We start from the raw sequence: 13,710 nt of genomic DNA, 5'->3' as shown, positions 1-13,710 counted from the left end.
TAACTTCAGCAGCTTAAGTACCACATTTGAAGCTTGCCAAAATTTTGTAAAGTTCCTAAGGTATTCTCAGGTAGAAATAGTATCAGAATTTTTTTTTCCCAGTATACGGGAACACTGCCTCCATAAAATACGATGGCAAAATTTAAACAAGTTGAAGATAAAGAACAGTTGTGCTACAACTTAATTTTACATCAGTATTTTATTTTTACTGAGTAATGCACTGCAATGTTGACAAGGACGTAAGAGTTAACAAACAGGGGTTTTTTTGTTTGTTTTAATCTATTGTGGTATGCTGAAAGTATTGATAACATTTCCTTTTCACCTGAACTGTGCTTGACTTCATCAATCCAGGCCATCAGAGTAATAATGCCAATATTAAATCTGTACATACAAGGATCTGGCTCCTGATGTCTTTCTCAGGTTCATCTAGCTATTTTTGGCTTGTGGAGATATGTACATCACTCACATATTTTTATGACGGAGAAACAGTCTGAAAGACAATTAAAAACAAACCCTGTAACACATAATAACAAGAGCTGATCACTACCTATCGAGGCAGTAAACACAAAAATTTCACAGGTAATTTCCTGATGGAGAAAGATATACACATGATGCCAGGAGACAATGGTCCTCATATCAACTCCTCATTTGTCTCTCAGGCCACACTGCACTTCTTACATATATGACTAAGGGTCTATCCTCAGTAGCTGTCCTAAACACAAATTATTAGAATACCTTCTAAGTGAAGGTATGAACCATCAGACACTTTCTAGCTGACAAAAGCTTTCTGAACATATCTATTGTTAGTCATTAATTTTTGTGAAAGTTTATGGAATAAAAACACCCGATTTTAAATTTATTGTGTTATTACTGTACTGTTTATAGCAACTGGTATTTTTTCTTTCAAGATGCAGATAATTTATTACCTAATATTGAACTACATGAACTCTGGCATTTCTCCCAACACCATCTCATTTACATTATTATTTCACTGACAGAACCTGTTCAACAAGTAATATTCATTCCATGCTCATATATAGGGGGCTGAGAACTCAGCTATATTACACCAACACTGTTTTTTGGTGAGCTGCATACATTTTTTTTTAAACACAGATTTATATAAAACCAAAAAATACAAAAGATAGCTTAAGAAGGTCTTGCTTTTCAGAATTTTTGAAGTCTTCAACATCTCCCTTCTCTTCCATTTGTTCTTCCTAGCTTTTGAGGTTCTTTTTAGTCTAAAAATCCCCCGTTTGAAAGAATTAACATATCCAAGACTATGCAGTATTGTCTTTACAGATCATATAGAAGAAAAGACGACACACAAGCTACAGAAGCTTGCTTTCAAGTTACTAGCTTGCTGGCTAATTGCCATCTCTTCTCCACCCCAACTAGTTCAAATAAAGCTTTGCAGAAATCAGACCTTTCTCACACCATCTATCATCTTAGGATAGTTGGAAGTTTTCAGCTTTCTATGCCAGTACTTTCCAATCTAACAGGGACTTCTTTGCGTTCATTCTTGAGACCACCAATTCATCATCTGAAATGAAAAGTTTCTATGTGTGGTCTGATATCCAGTTGATATCCAGCCATATTCATAACAGAGTACCTTTTCAACACTGTTTCTAAGAAACGTATGCATGGCGTTCACAGAGTCCATCAAAGGGTTGTTTCATCTGTTTCATCAATATGTTGTGAGATCTTCAGTGTCTTAGCTATGATACTTCTTCTGCAGACAGCGTGGTTTGATTTGCAAGCAACAGTTACTTCTAAAGACCTGCATGCATTACGCTGCTGCTTCATACACACGTATTTCAAAAAACAAACAAACAACAAAAATTGTTCTATATATGCACAAAAACCTAGATTCTCATTTTTGTCAAAAAAAAGAAAAATCTTATGACCTTTACCAGGAAGACAGTTTCATCGTCACATATGCTTTAATTCCCACACAAACAATACTGCGTTGAAAAGGGCAAAGGTAAGCCTGGCACGTTAATATATATCCAGGTGGACGCTGTCAGTAGCTTCCTCTGGCTGCTATTTGCAGTCATCTACCAGCCTGAGACTGGCTCTGCTAGAGAAGGTGGAGGAGGAGAGAAAATAGAAAACAAAAAATCCTCTCTGCACTACACATTTTTTGATTTAGAAAAATACTAGTTACTTTCTATTTTGTCTGTGCTATTCCTAATGGCAATATTAAAACAGAAAACAGATAAGGTACAGCAAACTACCTCACCTGGGTTCCTAGACATCATTCTAGATTCATGTTGTATTTTCCACTAGCCTTTTGTTTTTTTTAAATACCAAAAAACAAAAGTGCAAGGTCTCTCCTTGTACTGTCTTCAGTATCTACTTCTTTCTTCTCTTCTCTTGACTTCTTCCCTTTCTGTGGCTCTTTTCCTCTGTCAGTCCTCCCCAAGAAGGTTTTACTCCTCTTCATGAACCTATCCCACCATTCCACACCTCTTCTCCTTCCTCCCCTGTTCTAATGCCAAATCATCCTTTTCTTGCACACTAAAACAACATAAAGCTTGGCACAAACCCAACAGTCACAAAACCAAGAAGCCTACTAAGCAGATAAGATAAAAATGTGGGCAACAAAAATTTAAAAAAAAAGAAAAGAAAAACAACCCACCTTATGGTGTGGAAGGCAAACCTTCCAGTATTTAAGGGGGGTGGGGGGGAGAGAGAGAGCGAGGTGAGAGAGAAAAATCTTTTTAGTCTGTTTTCAACAGCAGGAGCCTTTATAAAAAGCTCCCTGCGATAAGGCAACTGAAAAAAAAAAAAAACAAAACAAAACAACCTTCAGGAGAGATTTTTGTGCCAGCCCAAAATGCCTTAATGCTTGCAGCAACGAATTAGATATTTTTTGACTCTTCCTTTTTCCTACACTAAGGCATCTCTTCCAGAATCAGGTTCATTATCTGCCTCCTATGATTAGCATAAAAGCTGTATAGTGAAACTGATACTCTTCTTCAATATCCTGCCAGCTCCAAATAATGGCAACACACAAGAAATAGGCCATTTCCCCCCTTGCCCCATTTTGTTACAGCCTGAAGGTTACCAACAGCAGAATACCTAGTCTTGCTGGCACTGGCTTAACCCATTCCTCGTTCACTAGGAAGGTTTTCTCCCAGTTCCAGACTCGGTAACACAAGCGCACACTCGCTCCGAGCGGGGCCAAACGCTCCCGACGCCCGACTCCAGCGCGCAGACCTCTCCTTACATCTCCGTCCCCTTACAGAAAAGTATCATCCTACTTCAACTAAAGATGCAGCAACGAGTACAGCTGTAAGTGGCAGTGCAATTCATGATTCTATACAAAAAATAAACTTTGAAGCTTTATCAGCACAGAGCCCCAACCTATATTTAGGCACTGTAAAAGTTATCAATAACTTTTAAGCATACTGTTGAATAACCTAGACAAGCTGCTCTGGCACAACCCTTAATTGTGCTACAAGCCTATTCTCAAGAAACTCAGTTTAATAATATTGACTTCTTTTTACAAAAGCTCTTGGGGACCCGGCGAAAGGTGAAGTATACAAGGCACAGCTCTAAATATTTTAACAGCTAGTCTCTAAAAGGCTGCGTAGTTGAAGCAAAGCCACTTCCCAGGTCACTAATACATACTTGATGTATGAATTGGTAGTCACAAGCTTACTCAAAACAACAGAGAAACAGTAATTTAGGGATTTCAAATTACATCAATCCAACTGATAAACTCTAAGGCCTTCGCAGTCAAGCACCCTAAGGCACCTGCAAATGCTGCAGCGCGCAGTCCAGTGGGTGCACTGGAGGCACAAAGCCACCCCAGTCAGCCTGCTGAAGGGCCCCCAAACAAGCATCCAGCATATAGCAATTAAAACACACTGACACACAGCATTACTGTAAACAGCTGTACTCCAAAACGTGGATTGCATTTTAGCAGAAAGACACTGCCAATGCAATTGTTAGATTTTGCCAAACATATCCTAAATGATTCAAATTGCTGAGACCAGCCAGTACAGCTCCTTGATGCACCCAGCTCCCTTCCACCAAGGACAATGGGAAAGTTCTCAAATTGGAAGAAACTACACTGTGCCAACATTTAAAAACATATACATAAATGGGAAAATCTAGTTAATTATAGGCTTCCTGGCCCACACAATGCTCAATGAAATAATGCTACAGGACATCTTTAACAAAAAGATTTAAAGCAAGGTAGGTAATGCCAATCAGTATGAGCTCACAAAAAATAAGTTTCCTCCAGAAAACTTGGTATGTTTCTGATGATATTAGAAGTTTGCTAACAGCATTGAAGCAATGTTCTAATGCAGTACTGAGCTTAAATATAGTACAAAAATCAGCATGAGACATGTTAAATGGGTTGGAAAACAGTTAACTGACGTGGCCACTCTCAAAATATAACTAAACAGGGATCTCTGAGGGAATGTAGTTCTAACAGGGCTCCTTGGCAATCAGCTCTTGGCTCTAGAGTGCTTAGCAATGACCTAGAAGACAAAAAAAAAAAAAAACTATAAAGATTGCCAATGACATGAAAATAAGCTATTCTGAACAAACAACATGCATCCCAATACTGTCAAAATAAAATCATACATCTAGTGACAAAAAAAAGAAAGGAAAACAGTCATAACTACAGGATAGAGGCTGAAAAGCAGTGACTCCAAAAATTCAGGGTAAGGATAATCTACTGATTACTAGGTCCGAGTGATTCTTCCAACTAATAACCAGTTTCCCCAAATATATCTTTAAAATATTGTCTTTTATAAACAAATAATTTTTTACTATTTTTCCCCCTCAAAATGAGAGCGTGCACACATCATAAGCAAGCCTAAGAATTATCACAGGAAATACCAGAAAACATGCTAACTCGGGAGAGAGCATACCGCAGGCAGACAACTCCCACAGTATTCCCTTTTATTACCCTCCCATCTGAGAAAGGAAGTTAAGGGCTATGTCTGCCTTTTGACACTTAGGGCACGAGGCACTCCTACCAAAGTGAGTACGTGACTGGATAAAGGAGTATCCAGGACATCAGGGAAGAAAGCGTAACAAGCACCAGGGTGTTGGACTACCGAGAGCTTGAGCAAGGCAAGAAGGAAATAGCAAGAGACTGTGGGTGTGAATACGTTTGTCTGGGGAACCCAGGCAAGGCTAGGGAACGTGAGGTCTTAGGTGTTGTGTGTAATCAGACTAACAGTTAGACTGATAAGGCAAAACTAACAACCCAGGTTTAGAAAAACAATCATGGAGACCTAAAAAGCTAAAGAAGTTTCTGAATTTTTTAAGCAGGGAATATTGAGTAAGGGGAAACAGGAGGCATTACTCTGCTGGATCCAGTGCAACCACTAACGCAACAGCATATACAACTCCGGTGTCCACACTTGAAGAAAAACATTGAAATACTCAGTAATAACCAGAACTATCACTAAAATGATTAAAGCTGCTGGGAGACCTGACTTGCAGCAAAAAAGACTCCATCAGTCTACATATTCCAAGATGGACAAAAGACAAACTAGCCAGTCCAAAAGGACTGCAAAAGGAACAGAAATGCAGTAAGAGATATTTTCAATCTCACAGATAATAAGCATAACAAGGATGGGGGGGGGCTGGCACACTAAGAACAACAGGCAAATTTTTAAATAGTGAGCAATGAAAACTGGGCAAATTGTTCAAATATCTACAGTGAGGGATTCTCCATCACTGGAGGAAAAATTCGTAGATAGACATCCAAAGATAAACAAAAAATTAGGTGGAAAGGAAACCAGGGCAAATCCTATGGCTTGTGCTACATAATTGCGTAGTCAAGCATCTACATTCCCCAACTTTAATTTACCTACTGATCAAATGCTGTCCTGGAAAGAGAAGTGCAGAAGTATTTACACAACGTTGGAAACACTATTACATGCAATAGTTAACAAATACAAAGCAAGCTTCCCCTCCCTGGTTTGGATTCTAAGACACATGCAGACATGTCAGTAAGACAACAACAAGCCTACGAGATTTAAAGTGTGATGCCAGGATACTTGGTGGGGTGAGGTGGGGAGAGTGGGGGAAGTTGTGGAAGTGTGTTAAAATCAAAGGAGCAAATTCAGTATTTTTAGTTGAACCAAATTCAATAATATGAAGTTCGCAAATATCATTTTACATTAAAAGCCAATAGCTGTGGTGAATTTCAGCATCCTTTTCACTTAGGAAACTAGTTCAACCCTTTAAATGCATCATAAAGAGCCAGATAAGAACTTTAGTGTTACTTAGCTGAAGAGAAGCTAAACTCCAAATGCACTCTTATTAAACAATTGGTTTTAGCATAAAATGAGTAGGGAAATCTTGTTAATACATTTCTATGTACTCATAAAAGGAATCCAGGCACATTACTTAGTGTAACTACTTACTGTCACTTCTCCTTCTATATGAACATAATCTTGTATCCACCAAGAAAAAAAAAGAAAAATCTAAGCCAGTAAGTGCACATGTGCTCCCTCTTACCAAATTTATCACTCCATTGCTAAGTACAGAAATCACCATTCAAAAGCTAGCAGTAAGATGCGCCAGTAATAACAAAACCCAGATAAGAGGATGCAAGTGCTTCAGCGTTAGTGCCAACTGCCACTTCTTTTCACAGTCTGAAAGCTAAGTGTGACATCTGGGTGAAAGGAAGACCACGCTCTATTTTGCCTGTCACTTCATTCTCTCTAGTACAAGACTGTTCCTCAGCTCTGAAACGCACTTGCAAGTCCCAAATATACCATCTGAGCGAAAATGCTCAAGTCTCCTTCGTCTTAAGCAGACTTTTCCTACACTGCCAATCATCTAGCATCTTATATGCATTAAGTGAAGTTATCCTCCACATTGGCATAAGCAGCACTGACCCCACATGACGTGGGCAGCTGAGGAGCAAAGAACTCAGGTTACCTCCCTGGGAACAAACAAAGTGTCCACAGCAGTTCTCCAAACAGCATCCACATCTCTACAGTCCAGACCAATCCCTTAACTAATCACAAGACCATCCTTTCCAATTTCAGCCTAAGATTTAAAGTTGTCTTCTTTCAAATGTTCCTTGTAAACACCACCAAAGATCAGAGCGCGAGACAGATTTCTCAGCGTGCCTCTTACCTTGTTGAAATTCTTCCTCTAATTTCACTCCACTGCTCAAACAGCATTCTCCATTCCCCTAACAGAGATGGTTTAGGAGCAACAGCAAAATTATGAAGCAAATCACTAACTGAAAAAGGCATCGTGTATCTTAACCAAAAGTTTTCATGTTCCTAAAAATAAATTAGTAGAATACAATTGAAGAGGTGAAGCTTTTTTTTCAAAACACTAAGCTTCAATAATACGTATCTAGCAAAAAAGTTTCAATAACAAAAAGTGAAAGTAGAGGAGGGAATAAGAAAGCTTATACTTGAACACGATTCTTTTTGCTACATAGATTGTGGGATTAGGAAAAGAAAAAAAAGATTAGTGCTTTAATTTATTAATAACTGGTTTTTGATCCTTTGAATTCCAAATTTATTTGGAATTTATGACATATATCCTGACAATTTCAGTAACATACGATATACGGCTCTTAAACGTTCATCACATATCCTGTTCATATGTTCAACAGAAATAAAACACATTACTTTCAGGTAGTTTTCCTCCTTTCCATATTACCTATTAGTGTGAACAGAACCTACATGTGAAGGGACCACATTATTTCTAGTAAAAACTGTTTTGCAAGGAAAATAATGAGTTAACGTTCTGTTTTAGGTTAACAAAATGCCTTGAAACTTTAAAGTGTTTGCTTCCCCAATTGTAACACACAAATTATAATCAATGTTTCCAAATTCAGCAAGCAGATTTCCAACAACAGAAGAAAGAGCGAAGGTTGTATCTCCAGCTCTGTAGAACAGAGTCTTCCCCTTCCTGAACTCTGTAGATAAGAGACATTACAACACTAAACAAAGCCCTGTATAGACAGGGCTAGAAACATTATTTAAAGACAAAATGATAAGCAATGGAGAAATCAGTGGTCAATCTGATTCTAGTGAAAGAACACACACACACACACTCACACACACACGTAACAAACTTGACAAACGTTAAAGAAAAGAATGCATGAGTACGTCCTCTTTCCCAGATATTCTCTATGTTAGAGTGCTGACAGTATGGCTTATTATATATAAAGTAAACAGCTCATTTCTCTTGGACAGACTTCCCTCCCAACAGCTGTATAGGTATATAGTTGCATACCTACACAACAATGATCATCTGTTTCTCTGGTAACTATCTTCTACATTTCTGTACTGGAAAAAAGGCACAGTTTCCTTTGTCCTAAAAGGTCACAATCTCTTTCTCCAGCACATACATATATGTTTATATATTTATTTTTTAATACATATATGTCTATATATAATGCAAAAACTCACTGCTTTGCACTACAGCACCTACAAAAATCTGCATTTTTTCCTCTCACAGCAATTTTAAGTCAGATCAGTCATTCTTATCTCACCTTCTGCAAGCTCCTCTTCTCTAGAAACCCAGGTTTGCTCCCTCACAACCCACCCAACACACTCTATGACAGTCCAATGCCACTGAGTCCAGCCATATTCATTTTGACTTTTCTTCTCTCCATCAATCACCAAATTGTTCCCTTACAGATCTTCCTCTCTTGCCTTTAACCTCTCATGTTAGATTGCTCATTTCAAATTGTCCTTGGACCTTTTTCACCTGGTATTTATGGCACAAGCATTTTTCCTCCCAATATCTAGCTTACTCTCACTTAAGAGCATGAGGCTTATAAATAGTGTAAAATAGGGCAGCTTTGGGACTTGGTGTCCCTAGTCAAAAATCCAGACATTATTGCACATGTGATGGTATATCAAGAGCAGTCATAACGCTATTCTGTAAGACATGGACAAAGAAAAGAAGAAGATGGTCACTTTCTGTTAACATCTTTAGACAACAACCCTCCTGTAACAGCACAGTCAGAGCAGCACAACCTCTGGGAACCAAAGAGCAGCCCCAGAAGGAGCAGAGGGAGCAGAGTCTGCTGGTTCTTCCAGCAGCATCCAACTGCTGTTACGGGCAGTGGAAATAAAGGTCTTTCTGCAGTGGCAGCACCTAGACCTCAACTCTTCTCTTCAGCCAAACAAGCAAAGAGACCACACTACAGTGCTGTGGAGCCCAGTAAGAGGAGCATGAGTGCAAAAATACCCCAACTACCCCAAACAAAGTACACTTTTGTTGACCTACAAGGAACACAGCTAATCCCAAAGAGAAGTCTGGTGCTGTCCAAGCACAAGAAACACATAGGGCACAATTCGCGTAGACTGTAAACAAGTTATGTTTCTCAACAGAGAAGGGAAACAAGGACAGGCTAAAGTAATGCCTTAGAAAACAGCCAGGCTACAAAATAATCTACAAAGAGCAGTTCAACCCAGAAAAGCTGCAGCAACATCCATCAGCTGGGACTCCATCTGTTGTTGTTGCTGTTACAATTCCAAATGTAAGCCCCAGCCCAGATACAGATGATTCAGGGGTTTATACATGCTTGCAGGACAAAACCTTAAAAACTAAAGTGCTAAAAGCATTTTCGGGGGTGGGGAGGAAGGAAGAAGCAGTCCACATGCAAATTTTGGGCTACCTTGGGCAAACGGATTTTTGACACTTTGCAACATTCTACTGAACTGAATTCAAGAACAGGATAATAATGCCACAAGCAATAAGTATTTCATTAATATCAAATTAGCTCATGCAAAATAGGCTCTGCATGACATGACAATCCTATAGAGACTTGTTTGTCTATTAAACCCACACAATTCCCATTTAAAATACAGGCTACCGCTCTCCCACACACGTAGAGCAAGTAAATCCCAACAGAAACATTTTGTAAGAGTACTTCAATTCCAGAAATATAATTATTTGTAATTTCATGGTAAAAAGAGTAAAGACAGTCAGATGTCCTGATGTCTCAGGCCAGACACAAGCATCATTGTGTCAAAATGTCTGTACTTTCAGTTAAATTCTGTTCCCTGCATTCATACTTGTGTAAAACCAGAGAAAGTTACTGACTTTAGTGGAGACATTGCACATGCCTGGCCCCCCGACACCTTTATCATGCAACAAACTGCCTCAAGACTAAAAAAGGCCTTTCCTTCTGCCTGCTTTGAGGTAAAGAAGAATCTCACTCATTTACACATAAGGCTGTTCCTAAACCTGCTAGAACAGGACACATCCATTGCTTCTAAGTAACAGACAACAAACCCTCAGAAATTCCTAGAAGAAAAAGCAACGCTGGCCTTAAGACTGACAGAACTTGAGGCCTCCAATTGCTTCAGTCAATGCTTATGTTTCAGTATCCATACTTGTTTGTCTCCTATGAAATAAGAATATCTTGCATATGCCTCTTAAAGGATAACATACAAAAGAGTAACACTAATGGATGATAATCCAAATGACAAGACAGGAATTTCTTTAGGATTGCAGAGGCTACTCTGTGCACCAAGTGTTGGATAAGCTAGAAAAATCTTTCAACTTCAATGCCACATGGCAGCAGCTAACATTAAATACATTTAAATTATTTAGGCTAATGGATAAGGAGTAGATATCTTAAAGTAGAAACTGACAGAGTTCAGTGATTATGGAATTTTTTTTTATTTTTCCATTTTATTTATATTCATGCCATCTGGCTGTATTGATCATGAGGTTAAACAATTTTGTGTTTTTTTTCAGTTGAAGTAAATTCAAAGGAATTTGTACAATTGTTCAACAACACATACATTCTGGATAACTGTGCAGGTGCCAACTACAAAATCCCTTATCAGCTCTTATAGACTGAGCTCCGATTCACAGGAAACAGACTCAACAGCAAATATTCATATGGCCAAACAGACAACCACCCTCTAACTTGTGAATTGCTACTCGCTTATTGGACATTATAATAAGATCAAATTTTGTAAGCCTCAGGTTTCAACATTTTTTGTTTAAAATTTGTTGAAGATTCCCCATCCTAAAAAACAGCTATACAGATTGACAGATGGATAGAACAGAACAACGGAACAAACCAAAAAAGTTACTTAAGCATAGAAGCTCTACCGTCATAAGCCACTTGCTCAAACAGCCAGATTTACACAAAATAAAACTGGCAATTGACAAAGTATGATAAAGCAACATTTAAAAGACTGCTGAAAGTAAATGACATTAATTTCCAAGTGCTATGGCAGAATTACTTAAGTCACATTTATAGTTTTTCCATGATGTTTTCAGAAAAAAGTTTCTTGTAGATACATGGATTATACATGTTATTTTAAGCTGTCAGCCTTATCAGAGATTTAATCAGTGCTAAGCACTGCCCAGACACAACAGAGGCAGGTCTAGACCCAAAGATTTCTAAGCAAAGACCATTATTTTGTAATCTCATCAGCTTACATGAAAATAACCCTTAAATCATTCATGTGATTAAAAAAAAAAAGTTATTGTTTCTACAAAAAGAGATAGAGGTACCAAAAAAATGGAGGGGGGGATAGAAGAGTGATTTTAATTTTCAGTCATGCTACCAAAACAACAGGAGGACTGTATAAATTAACAAACACATAAGAGTTTTCACCTCGCACAGAACTACCGTTCCCAAATGATGGGCAAGGGCCTTCCCTATATGAAGCAGCCTAGTTTTATGCGGATGAGTGCCTGTCCATATTGCGGAAGGCTTATCTGTTGTCGCCCCCAGCGAGTGCACCCATGCACGCCTCCCAGTGCACGGAACCAGACTGATCTGGAACCGTACAGGGGCATCGCTACGGCACTCCTTCCACTGAGCTCGCCCCGCACAAGTCGGCATCATGAGCACTTGTGCCATTTAATTCTGTCACTTATAAATACTTAAAAATTACTGTCAGAAGATGAAGGACCCAGCCACTCCTACGTTACTACTGTTTAGGACCACTTAGTGCCAGCAACAGTAGTTTGGGGTTGGCTTTTTTTTTTAATGCTTTGTACAGAAGTTTGTAACTAGTCCTGTGAAGAACGTTCTCCGCGCCGGCGTTGCTCCTCTTCCAAACCATCGCATTGACACCTCACTTTACAGAGTTGAGTTCTAGATGTTCACCCCCATCCATCCACCAATAGGGCAAAGTTTAGGAGTAAAACGCAAATAAGTCTCTCTCGACTCGGACAGACCCCAAGGCAGCACTACAAATCCCACCACGCGGTTCCAACCCTGGACCAGCGCGAGACCTTAGCCGCTCCACTCGCCGCCTGCCCGCCCCGGACTCGCGGGGACGCACGGCAGCCTGCCCGCACCCGCACTGCGAGAGCGGGGCCCGTCACCAGCACCGACGCGAATCAGGACTTGCCAAACTAGACGGACAAACAGAAGAGCTGCGACTAAACGCACAGGTAACCGCTTCCTCGCTGTCCCACCCCGTATCTAAATAAAGCAGTCGGAAGCCTGGCATTTTCCCCAGTTATTTTGGCAGCTCCTTGCCTGTTTTTCGTTCGTTAGCCCTGCGAGATAACTTCGCAGGGGACGGAAACTAACGTGACAGGGAAGAGCTTAAAAACGGAGCCCGGCGGCGGAGCGGCTTGTGCAGCGTTACTGGCGGGCGCCGCCGGGCCCCGGCCCCACCGCCCCCCTCCCCGTGCCCCGCCGCTCTCTCGGTTGAAAACAAACCGAGCGGCGGGAGGAGGCCGGGGAGGGAGGCTGCCCCGGGCAGCGCTGCCGCACGGCCCGGCCTACCTGCCCGGCACCATCTTGGGGGCGGCTGGGGCTGCGGGGCGGCGCGGGCGGGGGGAGGCGCCGCCGGGCCCGGGTTTACCTGCTCTGCCAGCCCTGCAGGAGGTTGGTGTATTTGCTGAGCGTCCCCTCCAGCACCGGCTCCCGCCGCCTGCCGCCGCCCCCAGGCGCCTGCGCGCCCCCCGGGCTGGCCGCCGCCGAGCCGGGGCTGCTGCCGCTGCCGCCGCCTCCATCCAGCCGCCCCGCGGCCGCCGCCCGGCCCGGCGGCCCGCGGCTGGCGGAGGACGACGAGGGAGACGAGCCGGCCGACGTGGGGCGGCTGCTGCTGCGGCTGCTGCTGTTGCTCCCGCCGCCGCCCTCGCTCGCCGCGGCCGCCGCCTTCTCCATGGAGCCCCGCGGCAGAGGCTGCGAGCCCGCTCCGGCCGCGGCTGCCGCCAGCGCCCGGCAAAGCCCTGACTCATGGGCGGCGCGGAGAGGGGCGGCGCCCGAGGGAGAAGGGGCCGGGCCCGGCCGCCGCCGCCCGCCTCCCCCCGCCGGGGCCGGGGCGCGGGGCGCGGGGCGGTGGCTGGTGCCGCGGGGCCCTGCGGCGCCTCCTGCCGCCCCTCGGCGCGCCCGCCCGGCCCGGCCCGGCCCGGCCCTGGCCGCGGGGAGCGCGCAGGCAGGGGCGGCGGCGTCTCGCACACGCAGAGCGGAGCGGAGCGGCGACCCCACAGGCGGCGGTGTGGGGCGGGGGTTACCGCGTAAAGCACGGCACCAGGGAGACCAGCGCCCGCGATACAGTACACCAGGCAGGCAGAGCGCAGCCAGCCCCGTGAAACACCCGGCAGGCAGGCGTGCCCGACAGTCAGGAACGGCACAACAGCCTTGCCCAACGCACCGCTGCGCGACGTGTCTATCACCATGCCACGTCAGTCATACCACTGATCCCAGGCCTTTCAAAAAGCATCCGTATGGGTTACATCTCCTGAAAAGAGAGGATGTAACCTCTACTA

At 42.7% G+C, this 13,710-nt stretch overlaps 1 protein-coding gene across 2 annotated transcripts in view; it reads right to left on the bottom strand.

The window, feature by feature from the left end:
• OSBPL10 (oxysterol binding protein like 10) overlaps positions 1-13,202 on the bottom strand; it is a 122,018-nt gene extending 108,816 nt beyond the window's left edge. For both annotated transcript variants that reach the window (XM_026098654.2, XM_064506137.1), the window contains exon 1: positions 12,801-13,202. In XM_026098654.2, the coding sequence (XP_025954439.2) occupies positions 12,801-13,105 (305 nt within the window). In that variant the 5' untranslated portion in view covers positions 13,106-13,202. The remainder of the gene's footprint in view (positions 1-12,800) is intronic.
• Positions 13,203-13,710: the final 508 nt, after the last annotated feature.

This window comes from Dromaius novaehollandiae, chromosome 2 (genome assembly GCF_036370855.1).
Source record: "Dromaius novaehollandiae isolate bDroNov1 chromosome 2, bDroNov1.hap1, whole genome shotgun sequence".
NCBI lineage: Eukaryota > Metazoa > Chordata > Aves > Casuariiformes > Dromaiidae > Dromaius > Dromaius novaehollandiae.
Note: the sequence above shows the minus strand (reverse complement) of the source record. Positions and strands in the feature narration are given on the sequence as shown.